The sequence below is a fragment of the Apteryx rowi genome, unplaced genomic scaffold (genome assembly GCF_003343035.1).
Source record: "Apteryx rowi isolate R43461 unplaced genomic scaffold, aptRow1 scaffold_436, whole genome shotgun sequence".
NCBI classification, from domain to species: Eukaryota; Metazoa; Chordata; class Aves; order Apterygiformes; family Apterygidae; genus Apteryx; species Apteryx rowi.
Genome location: NW_020450690.1, coordinates 243,342 through 264,793, shown reverse-complemented (window position 1 = coordinate 264,793; position 21,452 = coordinate 243,342). Strand labels below are relative to the sequence as shown.

General features: G+C 40.3%; 1 protein-coding gene across 4 annotated transcripts in view; it reads right to left on the bottom strand.

Moving 5' to 3' along the window:
- Positions 1-1,594: 1,594 nt before the first annotated feature.
- Positions 1,595-21,452, bottom strand: part of MYH11 (myosin heavy chain 11) — a 64,363-nt gene continuing 44,505 nt past the window's right edge. For 2 of the 4 annotated variants that reach the window (XM_026076664.1, XM_026076667.1), the window contains 25 exons: positions 21,191-21,312; positions 21,012-21,081; positions 20,707-20,867; positions 19,760-19,868; positions 18,778-18,909; positions 18,279-18,485; positions 17,738-17,875; positions 16,724-16,847; positions 16,088-16,259; positions 14,906-15,118; positions 14,221-14,365; positions 13,926-14,132; positions 13,351-13,455; positions 13,097-13,249; positions 12,399-12,647; positions 11,929-12,141; positions 10,985-11,197; positions 10,149-10,310; positions 9,287-9,415; positions 8,622-8,710; positions 8,257-8,380; positions 7,895-8,103; positions 7,213-7,321; positions 6,382-6,554; positions 1,595-2,277 (listed from right to left, as the gene is read on the bottom strand). In XM_026076664.1, the coding sequence (XP_025932449.1) occupies positions 2,142-2,277; positions 6,382-6,554; positions 7,213-7,321; positions 7,895-8,103; positions 8,257-8,380; positions 8,622-8,710; positions 9,287-9,415; positions 10,149-10,310; positions 10,985-11,197; positions 11,929-12,141; positions 12,399-12,647; positions 13,097-13,249; positions 13,351-13,455; positions 13,926-14,132; positions 14,221-14,365; positions 14,906-15,118; positions 16,088-16,259; positions 16,724-16,847; positions 17,738-17,875; positions 18,279-18,485; positions 18,778-18,909; positions 19,760-19,868; positions 20,707-20,867; positions 21,012-21,081; positions 21,191-21,312 (3,864 nt within the window). In that variant the 3' untranslated portion in view covers positions 1,595-2,141. Of the gene's footprint in view, positions 4,920-5,217; positions 5,251-6,381; positions 6,555-7,212; positions 7,322-7,894; positions 8,104-8,256; positions 8,381-8,621; positions 8,711-9,286; positions 9,416-10,148; positions 10,311-10,984; positions 11,198-11,928; positions 12,142-12,398; positions 12,648-13,096; positions 13,250-13,350; positions 13,456-13,925; positions 14,133-14,220; positions 14,366-14,905; positions 15,119-16,087; positions 16,260-16,723; positions 16,848-17,737; positions 17,876-18,278; positions 18,486-18,777; positions 18,910-19,759; positions 19,869-20,706; positions 20,868-21,011; positions 21,082-21,190; positions 21,313-21,452 lie in introns of all 4 variants that reach the window. The other 2 variants (XM_026076666.1, XM_026076665.1) reach the window with 2 other exon arrangements.

Genomic DNA, 21,452 nt, shown 5'->3' with positions numbered 1-21,452 from the left:
GGTTGCCCAGAGAGGTTGTGGAGTCTCCATCCTTGGAGATATTCAAAAGCTGTCTGGGACTCAATCCTTGGAAATGTGCTCTAGGTGACCGTGCTTGAGCTGGGGGGTTGGACTACATGATCTCCAGAGGTCCCTTCCAACGTCAACCCTTCTGTCATTCAGGAACTTTGGCTAGGCCACTATTGCAGAAACACTCTTTCAGTTGTAGTTTTATTAAAGATACTCTCAGATTCCTTATTCTGTCACAAGCTTTGCAGAACTGGGACTGTAGCCTGAGTTTCTCAAGTGCTGGGGCACTGCTGTAACCATTGGACCAATCTCTACTGCTATGTGTGTGCATGATAATTTTTTGGATGAGATCCTGTTGGAAGGGCTCCATGTTCAGTTTGCTGGTTCTGCTTCAAGCATTGGTGCTTAAGACCATTCTGTATGAAGTCTGACTTCCTCGATCTTGTTTCTGCGCATGCAGACTCACCAACTGTGCGCTTAACAGCCAGCCCTTGAGCATGTTTACAGAGCTGGGCTGTGTGGCTGATGAAGCAATGAACTCAACTGAGTGTGCTCTTCTGATAACTCCTAATGCCCCTCCTCTGCAGATTGTCAACTTAATGGCTCTAAATGGATTTTTATTTAAACTCTTCCTTTGCTGTTTTATGAGCAGACAGAATTCCTTGGGCTCTGATTCTGTTGGCTAAGTGGTGCCTAATCTGATGTTCATGTTTGTTGCCTTCAGGGACAATGTTTAGATTTAGCAGGTGATCACATTAGCCGTCAAGGTGGATGCTTCAGTATGGTTTACTCTCCTTGTAGTTATACTGCTTAAAGTTCACCTGCATTACAATCTAAGACATTTAGTGATCACTCACTACAGCTATTCGAGTAGCTTTAGTAAGCTACTCGGTTCAGAGTAGCTCCATGCCTGGCTTTGCTCTGTATGGTTCTCTGCTGCCCCTGTGTGACTGCAAAGCCAGCTGCTGTCTGGAAGTACCAGAGCTGCCAGAATCTTGGTAGGTCTTGATAGTTCCTGGTAATGGGCTGCAGTCTGGGTGGAGTGCTCCAAAAATAGAAGTCTCAATGTCCTGATCCCTTAATACAGAATAGCTTGGCTTGGATCACTGCATTCAGTGTGGGTTGTTGTTTCTAATTGTTTCCACCATGCCTTAGAGTCTTGAGTTGGAACTATCCCTACAGATACAGACTTCAAGGGTGGGCTAAACTGCCTAAATGTAGGCTGTTAAGACCCTGTCTGTTTTCTGGCTGCCACACCAGAAGAGCGCAGGTTTCTTGCAGGTCCTCTGTCATGTCTACCAGCCCTTGGATACACCCTAGGATACCTCAGAGAGCACTGTGTGTCCATGAAGTAGGCAAACCTGTCCAGAGTGCTTCATATCACTTTATGTTCAGCTGAGTGTATGTATTTTTTTATTCCTTCACAATCCATTGCTTAAGAAAAATCAATTTTTCATTTCAGTGACTACAGTTCACCTTTTGCAAAAGGTATTTGAGTTGTAAAGAAACTCCACTGCATCTCCCATTCTCTTCCAGCATGTTCTCTTGCACCCCAGTGATGCCTGCACAAAAAAAAAAACTCGAGTGGTTTTTATAGCCTTTTATTAGTGTGTAAGCACATCCATGGTGCATATAAAACCATAACAGTTGACTTAATTTGAACAAATGATATTTTATTTTTCAGTAAGTGATTTAAAAAGGCACTTCCACCTTGTGAATGGTGCATCAGGGGTGTAGTAACCAGGAAAAAAAACCCATATATTAATCAAATACTCAAAGACAAAATGAAGGGTAGACAGGTTTAAGAAAAGCTGGCTAATGCCTTTTTTCCTGCAGCAGTCTCAAATTCTGTGTAAACTGCAGTTCACTGGGATTTAAGTTGAGCTACTAGAACTTGCTTTGTGGAAATCTCTCCAAGTGAATTGCTCTGAATTTAAAAAACCTTTTCAAATACATTTCATGGTAAAATAAGTTTTGCGATACTTCAATCTATACATTGGAGAGAAGGCAGTTGTGCTTTTATTATCATCAGAGGAGTGGGTGTATGTGACCTTGACGCTAAGAGTAGACTTATACGGTGCTAAATAACATCCTCCCTCCCCTTGCTGCAGTGCAATTTTTAAGCGTGTTGTTTATTCACTGGCTTTTGTTCCATTGAAATCTCCATCTCTTGCATCAACTTCTTCAGATCCTTCTGTTGCATTCTCAATTACTCTTCTGCCTCCAGATCGACGGGGTGGAGCAAAAGATGTAGGCTCATTTCCCCTCCTGCATTAAGGAAAAAATCAGGCTTTAGATCATTTGTAGTCTTCACAACTAAGCACAGAGTTTTGTAACAGTACCTGGGGGCCTGAGGTTTTCAAATGCAAAACACCCAGCAGCTGTGGGGCCCTAGTGTGACTCTGCTCTCCAGCATACAAGGCTAATCTGTGGACAGGCTGAGACTCTCGGTTGCTTGGAAGTGTGATGGGATTTCCTGTTCCTGTGCTTACACACAAGTTCCTTTCTAAGTAGCCTTGCCTGCCCCAGACACCCTGCTCTGCCCCTGCTTCGTGTCACTGCGTTTGCCTAATGGGGACTGCAACTGGTTGTGCTGGGAAGGGGCTGCAAGGGTGGCTGCTTGTATCCCTGTCAGTAGGGGGGAGCATGCCTCCTGTCCTCTTAGAAGAGCAAGGAGATGGTGCCATGCTGGATAAGAGCTCATCTGAATAAGCCCACCAGTTACCGAAGGCCTGTGAGGCTGGGGCTGGAGTGGTGCTGCAGGAATCAGCAGGCTTTTTGAGACCGCGCCCCTCTGCGAAGGCTGCATTGCTCGGAGTACCGCAGGTGCTGCGGCATGTATTTCAGTCTACGCTGGGAGTAGCTCCAACCTCTTTTGCAGTGGAGAGAGGAAACCACCACCGTGTTTTGGAACTGTATCATAGCTCATATGCTGACGCTTAACAGAGCAAGTATCTTGCAGAAAATGCTTTTTCCCCATCTTGACCCTTTTTCCTCTCTCCTCCCCCCAATATATTTCATAGCCACAGCCCAAGCCAGGCACACTTTCATCCTCAGGTTAATTTTTTGGGGAGGTATGAACAAGTGAGACAGAAGATGGATTTATCTCTTCTTGGCCACTGTTGCTACTGGGCTACAAAACAATCATGTTCTGTAATGTGGCCTCTCACTTGCCCCTCATAAGCAAACCTTTGTAAAGGCTTGAGACTACAGATATAAGCAACAAAATAAATTCATGATCACTGAATGTTATACCAAAATTACTAATTTGGTGTTAAATACACCCAACTCCACACTTTTGGGTACAGCAATCATGCATAAATATTTAAAGGCTTGTCTTGTCCTTGCAGAAGACTAAGCCTGTGTTGTCCTTTCTGAAGCAACTATTCAGTTCCAAAGTTCAATCTTTTGTACAAGGGATGTGGGCAAGAATGTTGGCTGGACTAACTTTTGCAGAGGCACAAACCTGTATTTCCAAGGTGGAACTCCTTTTAGTATGTAATCTACTATTTTCCACTATTCTACCCTTAAACTTTGGTGTAACCAAGCAATTATCTGGACCATAAAACTTGGTCTAAGATCTATTGTTAGCTATTCTTAGTTCTTCTGGTGTGGAGGGCATGCCATGAACACAAGGGTATGTCATTTCTACTCTGTCGTGTGCTTGGCAGAGTCAAACGGCAGTATCTGCTACTTTATGACAGCAGATATTTGCTGCTACTGCTTAACAAGAATGTTTTGGTTAGGTCAGCAAATTCATTAATTCCTGTCAATAAAGTTCTTTCAGTCCTCACCAGAAAGAGCTCCTTAGCCTCTTGCACTGCTGCTGTCTGGGCTGTTATCTGTGAGTCATTTGTCAGATGACTTTACGTTGTGGTAGTTCACTGAAGTACTATATGAGAACAGGGGACTGGAGGGAAGTAACAGTTCCTGACTGTAGCAGGAAGCATCTAACCAAGCCTTGCAGTACAGTTTTGGCTACAAAGAAGTGAACTTTCTGTGACAGACCAAGCCCTTGTTAACATACTGTTGCAATATGTGTAAACTTAAAACTTACTTTAACTGGTACAGACCCTGTGGATAAATGCTTTTAGTTTAAATCTGTTTCTCTAAAACAGGTTTATGGCTTTGATAATATTCATGTAGTCATTTGCATCACTGCCTTTAGATTAATGTGTACAGTTGAGACAAGCCCTAAGCATTAGTATTTTGCTTAGCATCTCTCTATTTAATCTACCTTTAAATAGGTGCTACTGGAATAGTGCTTGAACAACAGTCTGATTGGAAATATTAAGCTGACTAAAAGGCACATGCAAGGACAAGACATCCTCTTTAAATATTTGTGTATTCACAGCAAAATCCAGCATATGTAAAAGAAAAGATATACAAATATTACAAGGCAGTAGCTCTTTAATTTTTGTAAAAGCAGATGTTATTCCTATCTCCAGAGAGTGTGATAAAGTATAATAAGATGCTGTGCTAGGTTATAGTGTCAATGTTAATTTCTGTGTCTATGCTTTACATTATAATGACAGTAGACAAGCAACATAATGTCTACAAATAGCTTTAAAAGCCTAAGTAATAGCTATTTGTAAGCAATACAAGCGCAAAACGCTGTATAATGAAAGGCAAGATTTTTCTCCTTTGTTTGTGATTGGATGGCATGAATGTGTAATAAATCACATGCAGATAAGGTCTTCCCAAATCTCCTGTGAATTAGATAGGATCTTACCTTAGAGTCAGTATTACAATATGCATAAGAAATACTGTGAAATTCTAACAACGTGCTGTGATGCTTCCATTCATATTCATTAGTGTTTTTAATCAGTTTTACTAATCAGTGGTATATTTGGTTTGCAACATTTTCATCTTTGATTGTGGCTGTAAAGAGGTGCAAGAAAGTTCTCATGCTGAAAAAAATCATAGTAGTTTATTAGGTAATTCATGTTGATAGAGCTTATGAGAAGTGACAATGCAACATTGGTAAGTCTACATCAGTACATAACCTAGTTGTAAGAAAGATGAATCACTGATGAACAGCTGATGATAGCTAGATTATTGTAATATTTGTCTCTTTTGATAAAACAGATTAATGCCGAGATATCCAAGCCTTCACAGTTTGCAGAAACCTCACATAAATTTTACTTGGGCCAAAGAAAATGGAAATTTGTACAACACAAGCTAGCTGCAAAGTTGAAGGCATGGTACCTGCTTAGTCATTGCGAAGGTTCCTGTGTCCCTCTGAAACAGAGATAGAGAGTCCTGGGCAGTTATACTAAGCACATGGTCATTATCAGAGGTAGGTAGATTACTTTGAAATAATTAAACAAAGTACATTACAACCAATTACATTGCATTCAGATCAAACAAAAAGTCAACTTTATGCTATACTGCATAAAAAGGGCTGGCTGCAGCCACTCCTTTCTAAGGCAACCAGGAGCATGCACCACCCAAGATGGTGCTAATTGGAAAGACCACCACATTCCTAACACTTCACCTTCAAGTAAATCCACACTTGAAGATTCATGGACATTACTGGCAAACACACTATTAACCTGAACAAGAGTTGTAACAACATAACTAGGTAGGTGCTTTATTTTCATCTGAAATACTCTTGCTTTTAGGTGGAAACTGAAGTTTCACAGTATGATGGTGCAGACACAGCAATTTCCTCATTCAAATCAACCTCTTCATTTCTTTGACCTGGTATTTTCAGGCCCAGTGAGTACAGCAGTACTCAGGTATGTAGCTGGCTGAACGCTGCTTTATCTTTTCCCCAGTCAGCTCTAACAAGAAAATGCAAAGGGAAGTTTTGGTCTTTTCCTTGGTCTGATGACACTGAATCCCTACACAGCAAAGTCCAAAGTGGCTTTTGGGGTAAGAGTCACGTAATGTGCTTTGCCTTTTGCTGCCTGTGATGTTGTGTAAGACTGGTTACAGTCACTGTGTGTGAGTTGGGCATGCGTGAAAGCATGAAAAGCATGAGCATTCCTACCCATTTTTAACTGTACAAATGAGTATATACAGCCATTATTACAAGGGGTATTTTCAAAAGCAACCAACCTAATTCTACTCCTATTTAAGCCAACAGGAGTTTCAGTCAGAAAAAGCATAAGGCCTGTGCCATATTATCACAGTTGTTCACCTCACAGCTGAAAGCCTGAGAATGCTGCAGCCCATGAAACTCACTTCACCTTCTTAATCTGACCTTTGGTTGTATCTGCCAAGCTAATATAAGGAGTCTGTAATGTCCCAGTATCTTCAGGGTGTCTGGTCTTTACTTGAACAGATTTTTTTCACTTTTGTAGTTTAATTCAGAATTTGAAGGCTCTCACTGAGTGGGAACAGCTATGCCAAACAAGAGCACTCTACCTGAGCTTGTTTTTCAGCGCTGCAACCTCCCGGCCCAGGGCTTCGTTACTCTCAGTAGCTTCATCTAGCTCTCTCTGCAGCTTCCTGCGGTTTGCATTGATACGCTGGGACTCTTCCTCAGCCTCTTCCAGCTGCCTTTTCAGTTGCTTGAGTCGTGTGTTGCCCTTCTCGGCCTAAAGGGAAATTGGAGAGTAATGCTTTAAGTTGAAAGGGATTTGAAAGCTTTACATTCCTCATTTCAATTTCATATTTCTTTTGAGAGAACTTTACTAAAACATGCCTGAATCAAAGGTGGAACCTTAAAATCCAGAAAAACTAAAAATAGTTTTACTTTGTGGAAGTTCATTTTGCTGATAGATGCTGTATTCAGACACTACTTCATTGTTTCTTTTGCTGCACTTCTACTTTTCTGGTTTGCAGATTTGTGTGCATTATGTAAAGCTAAACTTCTCAGTTTTGGACAAAATGTGATCATCTCCATTCATGTACCAATAGGGGTGTTGGGCATAGTCCTGTTTAAGCCCTGTGCACAGTCAGACTGTTGCAGCTGGCTGATTGACAAGGACTAGGACTTTGGCACTTGCTTCAGGATGGAAGGAGAATCATATTGTTGAGGCTGAGTTTAGCAGAGGGCTGTATAGCTTTCCCAGCACAAAAGCCAAGCAGACAGTCTGCTTTCTAGAATGAAGAGCCTCCTTCCTCCCAGTAGCTGTATGTCTGGCCTTTCTTGGGATGTTTCTTTGAGACAGAGCAGGGAATCTTCCTTTCTTGGAGGTAAAACCTGGAAGTCCCTTTGCCCTAGATTAAGACCTTCATGACATGGTCTGATACCTGCTCTTTGTACTGCTCCGCTTGCTTTCTTTCATCCTCCACCTGCAGCAATGCATCCTTCAGCTTCTTGTCCTTCTGGCGTAATGTCTTGGCTGCAACCTGCTTCTCTCTGCAAATGACAGCGTGACATTTGGTGATCTGGAAGGTGTGTAGCCCTCACCTGCCCCAAGCATGTTGCTTGTGAAACTGGCACCAAGGACCCATGTATTAAAGGCCTTATTGAAGTTAACAGATGAATTCTGAGCAAAACTTAAGTGTCAGATTCTCCTTCTCATCAAAACAAATATGTATTTATCCTTGCTGGATGCTAGAGGGGCTCCAGAGATAGAGATCTACTCTAAAACACAAGGTGATTTCCTCAAGAAATAGTCCTACAAATGGCATAAAGTGTAATGGAGATTAACCTGGTAGGGTTACCCTAAATATGTAGGGGAGGAGATCCTTGCCTTTGATGCCTGTAGAACTTTCCAGTAATAAACTGTTCCTTAGAATCTATAATAATTCCAATTACTGTCCATGCCTCTAAGAAATGTTAAGTCAGGGAGAGATTTTACCAAATTCCTATGGCACTTGAGAGCCTGATGACACAAAATCTGTACACCTTTGTTTACTTGTGTTTTACTTGTGTTTCTCAGTAACTGGATCAATGAGTAGATGTCTGTGCCCTCTGGGAGTCCAGTACCTGGCTTCCTGTTCCAATTGCTCTTCAAGAGAAGCAATTTTGGCCTCCAGAGCAGCAATTGTAGCTTTGAATTTGGACTTCACGGCTCCCTCCATCTCCTGCAGTTTACTCTTCAACTCTTTGTTTTGCCTCTCTAGTTGCTGCCGAGCACTTTCATTCTTCTGTGCAGTGGAACGCTCTGTTGCTAGCTCGTTGTTCAGCTGCTCTGCCTGCAAGGGTGAGAATGGATGCTGTCAAAAGTGTTGCAGAAATGACAGGGAATGTTCTTTGTGGCAACTCTCCAAATATTTATTCAGAACCACAAATAGCTTTTGCTGGATTACAAACAGAAAGTGACACACACATGCTGAAATGAACTCTACCTGCTGTACCGCTTTCCTCATGCGATCGCCCATTGCCTCCATGTTGCTTTGTTCCTCTTCTAGCTCTTCCTCCAGTTGTGCAATTCTTGCCTCCAGGCGCCGTTTCTCATCCTGAAGGCTTGTCCTGTAAGTTTAAATTTAGGAAGTGTGTAGTTAGGCTCTGACCAGTTGAATGTGTCTGAAACTATTAGGACCTGCCCCTAATTCATAAAGAAAACTGAACTAGACATTTCAATGAAACAGGTCATATGTGTGCACGTTGTTTTGTCAAGGCTAGATCGCCACAGGATCATACCTTCTCTTGGCAAACCTGCTGCTGAACACCTTATGACTATAGCCCTGTAGGTAATCCAGTCCATTCCTACCTTCCAGAAGCAGCACTTGCAAGTTCCTCTGCCATCTCTTCTTTCTCCAGATCAGCTTGTTTGCGAGCTCTCTCCGCAGCAGCCAGATCCTAGGAGAAAGGAAAAGGCAGCGTGGTAAAGAAACGAGCTAGAGTTCAGACAAAATTAATCATAGCATGATATGCAAGACTGTGATCTTTCTAAAACCAGTGTAAGCTGTGTTGTCTTGTTAACAGAACAAATTCTTATTGTACCCTAAGTCCTAGGGAAGTACAACAAAATACACAGCTGGTTTCTATTTTATTGTTTTTAGTCACAAAGATTTCCATTTAATACACCTAGGAGTTCTAGCCCTAACAAGACTTGAGGAATTTGTGGCTACTGAAAACAATTTGTATTATATCATACAGTTCATTTCCCCTTAAATCTGGTGAACTGTGCCTTTCTCTGAGGTAATTTTTTCAACTTAATCTGGGAATGCTCAGATATAGTTCTGACAACTTCACTAGAGTGCACAGAAGACATGGGACTTCTTGTAATAAGTTCTGCTTATAGCTTTCCATCCCTGATAGCTATTATATTTGTTTCAGTTCTTAAAAGTGCAAGTTCTGTTTTGCTACTGAAGATCATGTGTAGTTCACAGTAGATCATGTACTTCATATTGCTCTAAAAGATTCCCACTTTACCTCTTGAAGCTGAATGAGTTCTGCTTCCAGGCTCTTGGCTTTTTTCTCATTTTCTCTGGCTGTAGCAAATATTTCTTCTCTGGCAGCCCGTGCATCATCCAGCTCCCGTTGGTAGTCCTTCATCTGAGCCTAGTTGAAAAGAATAACAAAGATTTACTTTTGCCTGGCTTTATCACAACTTTAGTAAAAAGAAGTTTGGACAGATCAGAACACATACAGATTTACATAGTCATAATGCCTGCTTTAAGGATATTTTCTTTAACAATCAGCTAGCACGTTAGGAAGGTCTGAAATGCCATTCCAAGAAGAGAGATGCATTCACTTGTGTGCTGCAGCTTTTGTAATGCCTCTTGTCCTTATTTCCTTTGAATATTTAAATACACATGGGATCTTAAGCATTCAGAATATATCCATTGTCATTGCTTAGCTGTCAGCATATGACAGAACAGTTGATATCGAGACTTACAGTATAAATAGGAAAATGCTATTTCAGAAACAGCAGGATTTCTGAACAGTGTTTCATGCATTTGAGTCAGTGTTAGGACCAGGACTGAAGCCCTATAGTAAATTTTATCCGATGGCTCTTTCTGTACATTGGAATCTACGTTTTCCTTTGTGTGGGTAAATCAGTAGCACATGAGTGCTGGCCAGACAATTTTTGGAAGTTCTCTGCATTGGTGAAGTTTAAGATTTGCATGGTTTGTTATGCGAAGTTCTTCTTTGTCACTCAAATTGGGCATCACAGGTGCGTGGCTATGGGAGTTTAGTTAAAATTGACCCTTTAACCAATGTCATCTAACTTTCATATTGTGGCCGTGTGAAAGACAGCAGTGGAAAAATCGAGATTTGTGGAATTACGTACCTGTAGTTTGCGAAGTTGTTTAATGGCTTCTTCCCGAGCTTTATTAGCAGAATCAGCTTGACCTTCCAGATCTTTAACATCAATCTCCAACTTCTTTTTGGCTGCAGCTGCCAGGGCACGTTGCTTCCGCTCATCTTCCAGTTCTGTTTCATATTCATGGAGCTGATCATTAAAGAAGATGACTTAAGTTTAGGAAAGTTCTTGAGCACTTTTAAACGCTCTTTGTATATGTCTGGGTAATGTATACATCCCTCTAAAGCTCTATTAACTGTGGTATCAATGGCAGTTAAGATACATTTTCATTTTGTTCGGATACTGAAGGTTCTTGAAAGAAGTTAGCAATTTGAGTTCTGTCCTCATGGAATTATGCATATTACAGGGTGATGAATACAATATTTATCCATGCTGTCACAACACTGCTATGCAAATAGGCTCTGTCCTGTCCATTTTCATTTCCAATGATTTTAAATCCATTTACTGTGCCTTGGGAAGGCAGATATATTAGAAGCTGTCTTTTTTTTTCTCTTGCACTGAGAACATAGGCAAATTTCTCCTTCAGAAATAACAATTCATATGTTTTATATGATATTAATTGTAGTGTTAAATTGCTACATCTGTTGACAATTGTGCACCTGCTATTTAGACAGGAAAAAATATAATGCTGTAATGCTGTTCTGTGCCCTTTTTTAGTATAATAACCTAGGAATTTTTAATTCACTAAGTGCAAGGGAATATAATGTTTCCTTCTTACAGTAAAGTGCTTTAGTAACAGCATGAGGCTGAGGATTTTAACTGTTTTCATGAGACATTTACAGAGGCAACAATGGAAATGATACCTGTTTAAGGAGTTGTCTTCTCTTTTCCTCATTCTGTTCATCTCTGGCTTGTAAGTCTCTCTCAAACTGTACTTTCAGGGCTTGCATGTTAACTTCCAACCTGAGTTTGGCATCTTCAGTAGCCTGTAGTTCATCTTCCAGCTCTTCTAATTGTGTCTTCATCTCTTCTACTTGCTGTTCAAAGGCACGTTTAGACTTCTCCAATTCATGGACCTTTCAAGCAAAAAGAAATTAATAGAATTGTTATAAGAAATAAAAAATAAATCTAGCTAAAACCTGGTCTATCTGCAATATAAGCCATATTTGAATGTTGACAATGAATGAGTTAATTTGCAAGAGCAGCGAAAGTGGTAAGCTAGCATTTTTTGTACACTTATAAATCTGTCTTAAGATAAAAGATCTTATAACCTGAGATTCTGTATGTCCCACACTTTCATTTTTAATCTAGTCAAGTATCATCATAGAATTCAGTTAGTATTAGACGTAATATTATCATGTCACTGTAATAAAAAAGTGATTGGCAAGGCATCAGTGGAAATTTCTTGTAGCTATATGAATGGTTGGTGCTACATGTAGTTATATGAATAGTTGGTGGGACAGTCAAATGTAATTAGTAAAATTAGATCTGCAGAATTTGCAACTTCAAAGCTGTTTAATAAACTAGCAAATGATTTAGAATCTTTAATTTTTTTTCTGTCTTAGAAATCAATAAGAATCTTCTTCAAGCTTGTCATGTCAAAAATAAAGATGCTTACGGTTACTTTGCCAAGTCTCTTGAAGGTTTGGGCACAAATGGGATAACCTTTGAATTCTGCATGAAATATCTGATATTGCTGAATGGATTTATGTGCTACAGAGAACTTCCCATGCTGAAAACAATGATTTCTTTGTTAACTGTTATTTTAAGTTGTTATTGTGGAAATGGTTCTGAGCTAGAAACTTACATTCTTGCCAACATCGTCTTTGGAGCTAACAAGATCTTCCATTTCAGCTTTCAACATTTTGTTCGTTCTCTCCAGTTCTTCTTTGGCTTCCAAAGCCTCTTCAAGTGCCCGAGCCAATGACAAAGCCTTTGTTTCTTTTTCTCTAGCTTCAGCTTCTGCTCTGTCCCTTTCATCTGCATATTTGGAAGAAATGTTTTTCTCTTCGGCTAGCATCTGTAAAAAGGTAAATTAATACAGAAAGTCATTAGCAATAGGGTTTTCTGTTGCAACTGTCTTGTCAGTTGTTAATGACAGAGAAAAATCTCTGCATTTTCATAAATGTATATGAATAGAAAATTAACTTTTATGAGTAATTCAGTTTTAATTTATTTTCTGACCCTGCTTTTTCTTTTATTAAACCAGTGGTGTCTATGCAAGTTCTGGGAAAGTTAGGTGATAACACAGCAAGGGAGTTAATCTTAAATCCATACCTGATCAAACTTCTTCTGCTTCTTCTCCAGATTAGAGACCAGCTGACGTTGGTTGTCTAAGTCCACCACCAGGTCATCCAGCTCCTGCTGGAGTCTGTTCTTGGTTTTTTCCAGTTTATCGTAAGAAGCGGCCTTTTCCTCAAACTGTTGTGTGAGACCCTCAATTTCTCTCTGGAGTTTCTTTTTGCCTTCTTCCAGTGTTTCTACTGTGCTGACATATTCCTGTAGTTTCTTCTTAGAGTCAGACAGCTGAAATTTGGATTCAGAGAATGAAAAGAATCTTATGGCAGAAACAGTAAAGCTTGGCAGAGAAGGTGGCCGTAAGACAACTATGACCCAGAAATCTTATTTAATTTGACCCATGTGAAGCTAGTGGCAGTTACCAGTCACCCATCCTTCATAAAATGAAGCAGACTACAGGCCTAGTAGGCCCATACAGGCCTCGTGTGCAAGACTCTTTTGGGAGCTATCTTGCATTTATACCTATCTTGCGTTTGTACCTATCCTAGAGATCACACTATAAAGAAGGAGGAGATTGCTGGCTCCATTGTAGTGCTTCACTGATGTCATCTGGGCTAACAGCTAGTTCCCTGAAGGTCCACCTGTTATGCCAGGATAGTTCTACAGATCTGAAACCTCTGGAATTACTGATAAAACTCTCAGTGATGGAGCTATTGATTTAGCTATGGCACTGATACCTGTATTGTCAGTGTTGAAATATGTCTCTCCAGATTTTGTTTTGCTTCTACTTCTTCATCCAGCTGCTCCTGCAAGCTGTTCTTCTCATCCTCCAACTGACGAAGCTTGGTAGACACATTTAGCTTCTGCCGCGTTTCTTCCTGAAGCAGCTCCTATAGTCACCACATCAACCAGCAATACGGTCATTAGTTTAGGTCTTTTTATAGCACATTTTATATATTCTATAGGTGAGCTGTACTGGATGCAAGTTTACCTGTGTGTCTTGTAGCTGAGATCCTAAGGTTGCAACATCTTTGGTCAATTTGATTGTCTTGCTTTCTGCTTCATTGAGCAAACCAGTAACATTTTCAACCTCAACCTGTGAGAGACCACAGTGAATATACTCATTTTTTTTTCACAACTTCAGTATCTTCCTCCAACTTTAGTTTGCTCTAGACTGAAATCCTTATTTCAGACAGGATCTGAATCTGCTCCTATGCTTCTGGGTCACCTCAAGCAAAAAAAAAATCTCTGTAAAATACGCAACACAGTCACTGAACAGACCACATTGGTCTGTTCATAGTATGTGGCATTACAGGCCACAACATATATAGAGGGACCATGAGGCTGAAAGCTTTCGCTTCCATGAGACAGTGTGGTTATAATCATTTCATTGTGTGATAACCAAAATAGGAGTTCAAGGTAGGAACGCTACAGGTGACAAAAAAGGGAACATTCCATCTGAAGTCAACAGGGCCAGGATTTTTCCAGATGTGCCCTGATAGAGCAGAGTCTACCTGGTCTTCTCAAGCCCAAGTGTCAACAGTAAAAAGTCACACTCCCTCTTACCTGTAATTTATGAACTTTTTCGTTGAGTTCTGTCCGAACACGCTCTCCATCAGTGTATTTGGACTGTAACTCTTGCAGCTGTACTTCCAGCTTCTTCTTTTTGTGCTCCACATCTTGTTTGGCCTGATTCAGGCTCCTGACTTCATTAGCCAGCTCAGCATTGTCTTTCTCCAGTGTCTGTTTGGTCTTATCCAAGTTTGCTTTAGCCTAAAAGCATTAAGTGAAGAAAGGTGATCTATAGAGGGAAGCCATGTTATCCAGTGGATAGTTTTCAATGAGATGAGTTACTGTTTACCCGTTTAAATTGTTCCAGCTGCTCTGTTAGCTCTTCCACAGCTTGCGTGTGCTTTTGTCTCATCTCCTGGACCTGGGCTTCATGAGTTCGAGTCTCCTCCTCCAGAGCTCTCTTCAGCACTGTGACCTCCTGTTCACGCTTTGCTCTGAAAGGTAACACATATAAATGGAAGAGCAGCAGATAAGAGTGTTCCAGTCTCAAAGAAAATAGCACTACTGCACAGTTGTACAAGGTTACTGCAGCTGCCAAAGCTCATATTCAATTCTTTTATGCAGGGTTTTTGGAGATTTGGGAGTTGGAAAGCTACATGCTCCAACATAGCTGAAAGCATTGTGAGTGGAAATGCTAAGTCCTGGTCCTAGGAAAAAAATCAGATTTAGAACTATTATCTAATTAAGTACAAGACTGAATTATTTAGGTGCCTAAGATAGGCAGTGCTGTGACTGAAAATTAGATACCTGGCTCCAGAAAAATAATCTAGATAACCTAAATTTGACTAATTTTACCATCTAGATTTTGGAGACCATCACTGTCAAAGTCTAGAAAAATAACCTTCCCACCAACCTTGTGAACTTCTCACTTTCAAATACACAAATATATCTTCTGTGCTCCGTATGAATCACTGGACAGTATTGTATTGAGCTTGGTGATGTTTATTTTTGGCCTATATGCTAGGTCTCCATACCTGAGCTCTTGCTGGGTGGCTGTGGTATCCAGAGTATCCTCAAGCTCTGTCTTAAGAGCCTCCAGCTCTTCACCAAGGTCTCTCTTCTGTTTTTCTGCTTTGTTTCTTGCAGCTCTCTCAGACTCCAAGTCTTCCTGGAGATCAGAGATATGAGCTTCCAACTCACGGATCTTCTTGAGGGCATTGTTTTTCTGACCAGTTTCATCTTCTAGCCTGAAAAGAAATTATTTCATTTTATATATTAAAAAAAAAATTCACTTTGAGAAGATCTTTCAGAAATTAAAGGTTTATACCCAAGATGCAATTTTAATCTTAACAAACTGGAAGTATTTAGTTTTATGTTATCACTTTGGTATGAAACGTGGTTAACCTACCTAATGCTCTATCTACCTCTATTTAAGATGGCTTGTGATACTGTGTACTTGAACTATATATATTTAGTGCTTCGGTATTCTAGAGTTCTCAGTGGTACTTAATGGTATTTGGTAATTGTGAGCAGAAAGGTATGTCAGAGAGTTTTGGAAGTCCTGCCTTAGATCTATAGGTACCTACCTTAAAACTAGGTTCAGCTTATTGGGCAGATTGTCCTAACCAATGAACAGAAAAACTAAAGTTTTCCTCTCCCATATGATATATAGTGTTAAGAGGATCATAGGCTTCATCAGCTGTTTCACATGTAAGATGCTGGCTCCCAGTGCAAGAAAGTGCCAAAGAACAAGGGGGAACAGAGGCAAAAGGGATCTAACAGCTGGACATTATCAGGACACAATACCTGGAGATGCTGAATCAGCTGATTCAGCAAAAGGCTTGGTTGAACATTGTCCCACTTAAGTCTGTACAGAAAAATCCACAGTGACTGGAGTGGATCAGGGTCAGACTCTAAGTAATTTCTGTCCAAAAGGCAAAACCTATGAACTATGGTGTTACTATCCATTCTCTACTTGGCATCACTGCCAAGGCCATTGGGAAGAAGAGTTTTCACTGATATCTGTAGGGAAGATTAGGTGTGTCTAGGAGGTAGTGTAATTTTTGTTAGCACAATAGCAGTTTCAAGGTAGAGGAAGCATGCAGAGAGGGTGTAACAGAGATGAGATTCAGAGCAGCAGCATCCCTGTGTCTGAGAAGGGGAGATGTGTCCCAGCTGGAGAATTTCAATGCGCCTGCAGATTCAGGAGTGAATACCTGGCCAGAGCAGCTTGCAGCTCTTCCTCCTTCTTGGCCAGTTGCATCTTCAGCTCAGCAATCTGTGCCTGGAGGTCTGCGATTTGCTCATGCAGATCACTCGAGTCCCCTTCCAACTTCCTCTTCATTTTCTCCAGTTCTTGTCTACTCTTCTCTTCTTTCTTCAGTCGCACTGAAAAAATAAGAATTTTGGTAATGGGAGTGGGTTAGCACAAGGAGTCCTTAATGTAATTCTGAACTTAGGCACATGAACGTTTTGGCCTCCAGTGAGCCCAGATGTTTAACTACAAATCACTGTGTTTCTGAAGCAAGATGCAGTACCTTGCTGTCCCCACTTACTTCCAGCCACCCCAAAAAATCAGATATTTCTCTTTCTCCAGAAGAAGCACTAAATTTTCCTAACTTCCTCTCCTTTCCTCTTCTTTATGAAAAAAGTAGGTATCTATAGTTTATGCATTGTTCTGACCCTAGGATTTTGGTGATTCTCATTCACACTTTCTTGTTTTGGAATAAAACGGCTTCAGCATGTGAAATCTGGATGACCACACAAAACTTTGAAAAAGTTTTCTCCAGATTCTGTTTGTTTTCTTTTTAATATGTGTCAAACAACTGACATAAAACACTTGTTCGTGTTACCTTCCAGTTCTGAAATCATAGATTCATGTTTGTTTTTCAGCTTTGTAAGATTTTTGGCTTTTTCTTCTTCTTCTGCAAGATTTGTTGTTAGATCACTTATTCTTTCCTCGAGGAGTTTTCTTTCCTTAAGAAAAATAAAATATCTTTATTATCTGAAGTATCTGTTGTTGGTGATCATGAAACATCTCTATGCCAACTAAAAAATGTCCAAGATACTGTCTTTTTAATGCTGCATATCCTGAAATTGTAGTGACACATTCCAATCTGCCAATACCAGAGGAGATGAAAACTGGTTTCTGGTACTTCCATATTCTCAAATCTGCTGCTATTAGAATCTTGTACTCACTCTAATGGCTTGTAAGTACAGGGCCCAGTTCAGAGGAACATCCCCTTTCAAAAAGTACTCAAATACATGCTTACTTTCAATTTTATTTAGGAGGTTTGGTTGAAATTAGTGTTTGACGTCTGCCTGAAAGGTTCACGGAAGTGTATAGAGAACTCCATGAATAATACAGTGTTGGAGGATTGGATGAGCCACTCTTACCCAGGTAGAACCCAGTTAGTAAGATGTTTAGCTGGCACAGACATATGGAAATGCTGTCAAGCAGTAGTAGGAGCAGTTAAGTGGAAGTTGGATAATGATAAATACCTTATCAAATCAAAGAAAACCACTTTTGTGCACCAAGAGAATGGTTCAGTCTTCTTGGGGCCAAGAAGACACGTTTTCCACTGATTGTGCTTGACTGCTGTGGGGAATTTTTTTGAAGATACTGTCACCACAACAGACTTCAAAGCTGATATTTTTATACAATATTGAATGTTTAAATAAGCATGGCAAAATTGTCAAGAGATTTGTTTCGTACAGGGTGGATTCATCAGTCCATCATCTGGTGAGTATGAATACCCATGAGACTATGTAGTCAAAAGCATTCCTGTTCTTTTAGCTGAAGAGAAGATTTTCTCTCATATTGCACTGTTTTTACAAAGTAAAAAAAATGGACCCACAACACTCACCTTGGTTAGCTTGTTATTCTGATCTTCCATTATGAGAATATCATCTTCCATTTTCTTTATCTTGCCGTCTGCTGTTACTTTTTCAAGTTGCAGTTTTTGCCTTGCAGCTTCTTCTTCTTCCAGCTGTTCCTCAAGGTCCTTTGAGGAGAGAAAGAAACACATGAAACGTGAATTCTGGAAATAAGACACTGCTTGGACTATAGGAAATGCTTAATATGTGTCAGTCCATGTTGGACACGTTGCAGGCTTTGCTTTTACTAAGAAATAGACAACCTGTACTGGCCTTGGTGATTTAGAAGAAAAGGTTTGTTAAATAGTTCTTTAGAAAAGAGTTGGTTTTAAATTGAGAGAGGGGGAGAATGTTTATAAAGAACTGTGTGGAGGAAAGAAACTCAGTTGATCATTCTTTCTTCAGTGGGATAAATACATATTCTACAGAGTGCTGTACAGCAAACATTTTCATAGGATCCAAAGTTTGCCAATCTCTAATTTTTCCCTGTCTACTACTTATTGTCTGTATTTGTGGCTTATGCCTCCTTACCAGCATTTGTTGTTGCATCTTTTTCTTTTCTGCTTGCAGCTGTTGGCTACGCTCCTCCTCTTCCTCAATTCTGGCTTCCATTTCGTGCAGAATCTCTTCCAGCTCTTGTTTCTTAGCAGCTAAACGGACTCTCATTTCTTCAGCTTCAGCATACAGTTCAGTTTCTGCCTGAAGCTGCTCTTGAAGGAGATTCTTCTCTTCACAAAGCTACACAGATAAAATGGGTAGGAAGTTAAAATTTAGGCTGCAAATGGCCCCACAGTGTCTTTTTATTCGTTAGTCCTAGTGTACAGGTCTGTGGCTGTACAGCAGGTCTTGTGCATGAAAGTTAGGCCTCCCCTGAAGTATCTGGGAGTTTGCCTGCACTGCACTTTCTTTCTGGTCCATTGCTATGAATAGAAGTGAGAGTATGAGTTAAAAAGACACCCTTATTTTAATAGCTTCTAGAAATGCAGAAAAAGTGACTAGCATTTCCCAGAGGCTCAGCACTATAAATCACCTGGGTGTGTTTCTGTTCCAGCTCCTTCAATTCACTCTCTGCTTTTTGTTGTCTTTCCTTAGTTCTCTGCAGTTCTTCATCCTTGGCCTGCATTTCTTCCTCTTGGCGGGTGACTTGCAGCAGTGGTTTCACCTGGTGGGAGGGAAAGTTTTTTTTATGAATGTTTCCTTTCAGTATTTATGTTAGTGAATGCAATACGTAAAAGTGCCAGGTTGACTGGTACTAATAGCACTGTCTGTTGTTGTGCGAGTAGCGGGCAGATACTGTCTAACCAAGCTTGGTGTGAGCATCTTTAACTCAGCAAGCCTTGGCAATATTGTTCTTAACCACATCTGCGTTAATTTTTTGAGTCTTGTCAGCTCCTCTGCCTTCAATAGTGTCACTTTTTTGGAGAGCTCTGAGCCTGGCTTCTTGCATTTAGGATGTACAAAAGCTATATCTGTTACACAGAAAGGCAGTGTGCACGCATGGGGGTGTTATTGTCTGTTTCTGCTTGAAGATGAGGTTGCTCTCTCTGCAAGTAGGAACAGTTTTCCATATCCAAAGTGAATGCCATTCTTGAAAAGACAGGCCTTCTTCAATAGGAAAATGGATTTCATTTGCTTGGCTGCCTAGCAGGAAAATGTTTAGTGTCCCAATGAGGGAACTCTTGAGCTATTGAGTTCCTCGTAGATATGTACCTCTGTGTATTCACAAAATTCAATTTTACTCTCTCTTCTCATTGCCCACCTATGTGAACTTGTTCCATTTTTGACAATTAAATAAAAGTCCACAAACATGCTAAATCTTGTATGAATCTGCTTAACTAGCAGAGTTTTCATCCTAAGCTAGAACTACCTTTAATGTTAATAGTATTGTATAAATATATCCAGGGTACCTCTAATCCAGAGTGTTCCTGACATGACATGACATGACTTGGTATCATGTGCAATCCATTTCTTTTGGAAAGCTGTGGAGAGATTCACTGATAATAGTCACTCACTTTAGTGAACAGTCTCCACCATTGCCAGTTCCTCAGCTTCAGGTAAGCAGCACAATTTCTCTGGATAACCTTCATTGCAGTTAGCTGCTGCTGTCTCTTGGCAAAGGCTCTGTGATTAAAAACACAAAGCAGATATGTTCAGTCTGAGAACACACGGTGTCTGTAAGATACACCCATTAAGCAAAGAAACTCTGGTACGGGAGTCTGCTTATTTGCCTCATAGTTTGGGAAGTCTGGCACAAATTCTTTTATCACTTAAAAACTGCCTATGCTTCATTTAGCTTTTCAGGATTTTATTCAGTCTTCTACTTTTTTGTCCATTTATGCTCAATAGGTGGGCACAAACCACAAAGTATGGATCTAGTTCTGGGTGTGAGCATCTTTTCAGGTAGCATGGGCATTCAGAACTGGTATTGATGATCATTCTTTAAACCTATTAAATTTAAATTTGTCTGCTTAGCAACTTGAAAGACTTGGTAATGTGCCGAAAAAGGGCATTACTGTTAATAGTTTTGTGATGTAGATTAACTGAGATGATGCCAGATGACTCAGGAGTCCAGTGCTTCATGCCCAAGCTGTGTAAGAAATTATTTAACATTTTATAAATGCTAGTGGTGCTGCTATTTGTATTATAATAGTGCTTAAGATTTCAGACATAGGCAAGGATGCTCCTTGTGCTACTTGTACAAACACATTTAAATGATGGGCCATTGCCTCCAAGAGCTTGCTTACTGTGTAGAGAGTGTAAGTAGTCTTACAATGTAGCTGATTCTTTGTAATTATTCTAATTGGACATTGGACACAAGTTGAGTGCTAATGCAATACAAATAATAGGTAATGATAATTATAAAACATCTTCATATCTTCAGTTTGTTATGCAGATAACTAAAGGCTACTGTCAATGCTTTGTTGCCGAAGACATTCTGTTTCTCAGTACATAGTCTTACTTTCTTGCCAGGTAGCCTCGGCACTGAGCCTGGAAGGCAATAATAACATCTGTGATCTTCAGGTCTCTCTCTTCTTCCAGATGAGCTAGAACACCAGTTCTGAAGAAGATTTTACTCTGTCCAATTCTGTACAGGTTGGGATCAAGTTCTAATGCTTTGATCTGGAAGAAAACAGGGATATTTGTTAACACCAGTGCTGAAGTTTAGGGTATTAAAAACTACTTTTCATTTCTGTTCGCTCCCGGCAGCTTTTATATAAGAAGTATAGACTTGATTATCAATAGAATCAAAAATGCTTTTCTCACCATCAGTATGCAAGCCTGCTTCCCATCCATGAATCCTTTAGGAATAGCATTTGCAGCAAGAATTTCGTATCTGTCAAAAGACGTAGGTATTGGGGAAACACATCAGATTATTTTGCACAGGCAAACATGTATTGCAGTACTTTCAGCCCCTGAGTTAGGACAGAGCAAGGGATCCCTACCGCTGGCGGAACTCCTGGAAGACAATTCTGTTGGGGAAGCCCTGCCGGCAGATACGAATACCTTCCAGGACACCATTGCAGCGCAACTGCTCCAGTACTAAATGGGCATCAAGCTTGCCAGCCTGAAAAGGGAACATACAGTATTTTTAGCACAGTAGAAATTTGCAGAAATGTTACTGGCTACATATTTATGTCTGAAGACATTCAGCGCTGCAATGTGCTGTTACAAAGAGCAGCACTTTACATGAATAATGTGCCAGAA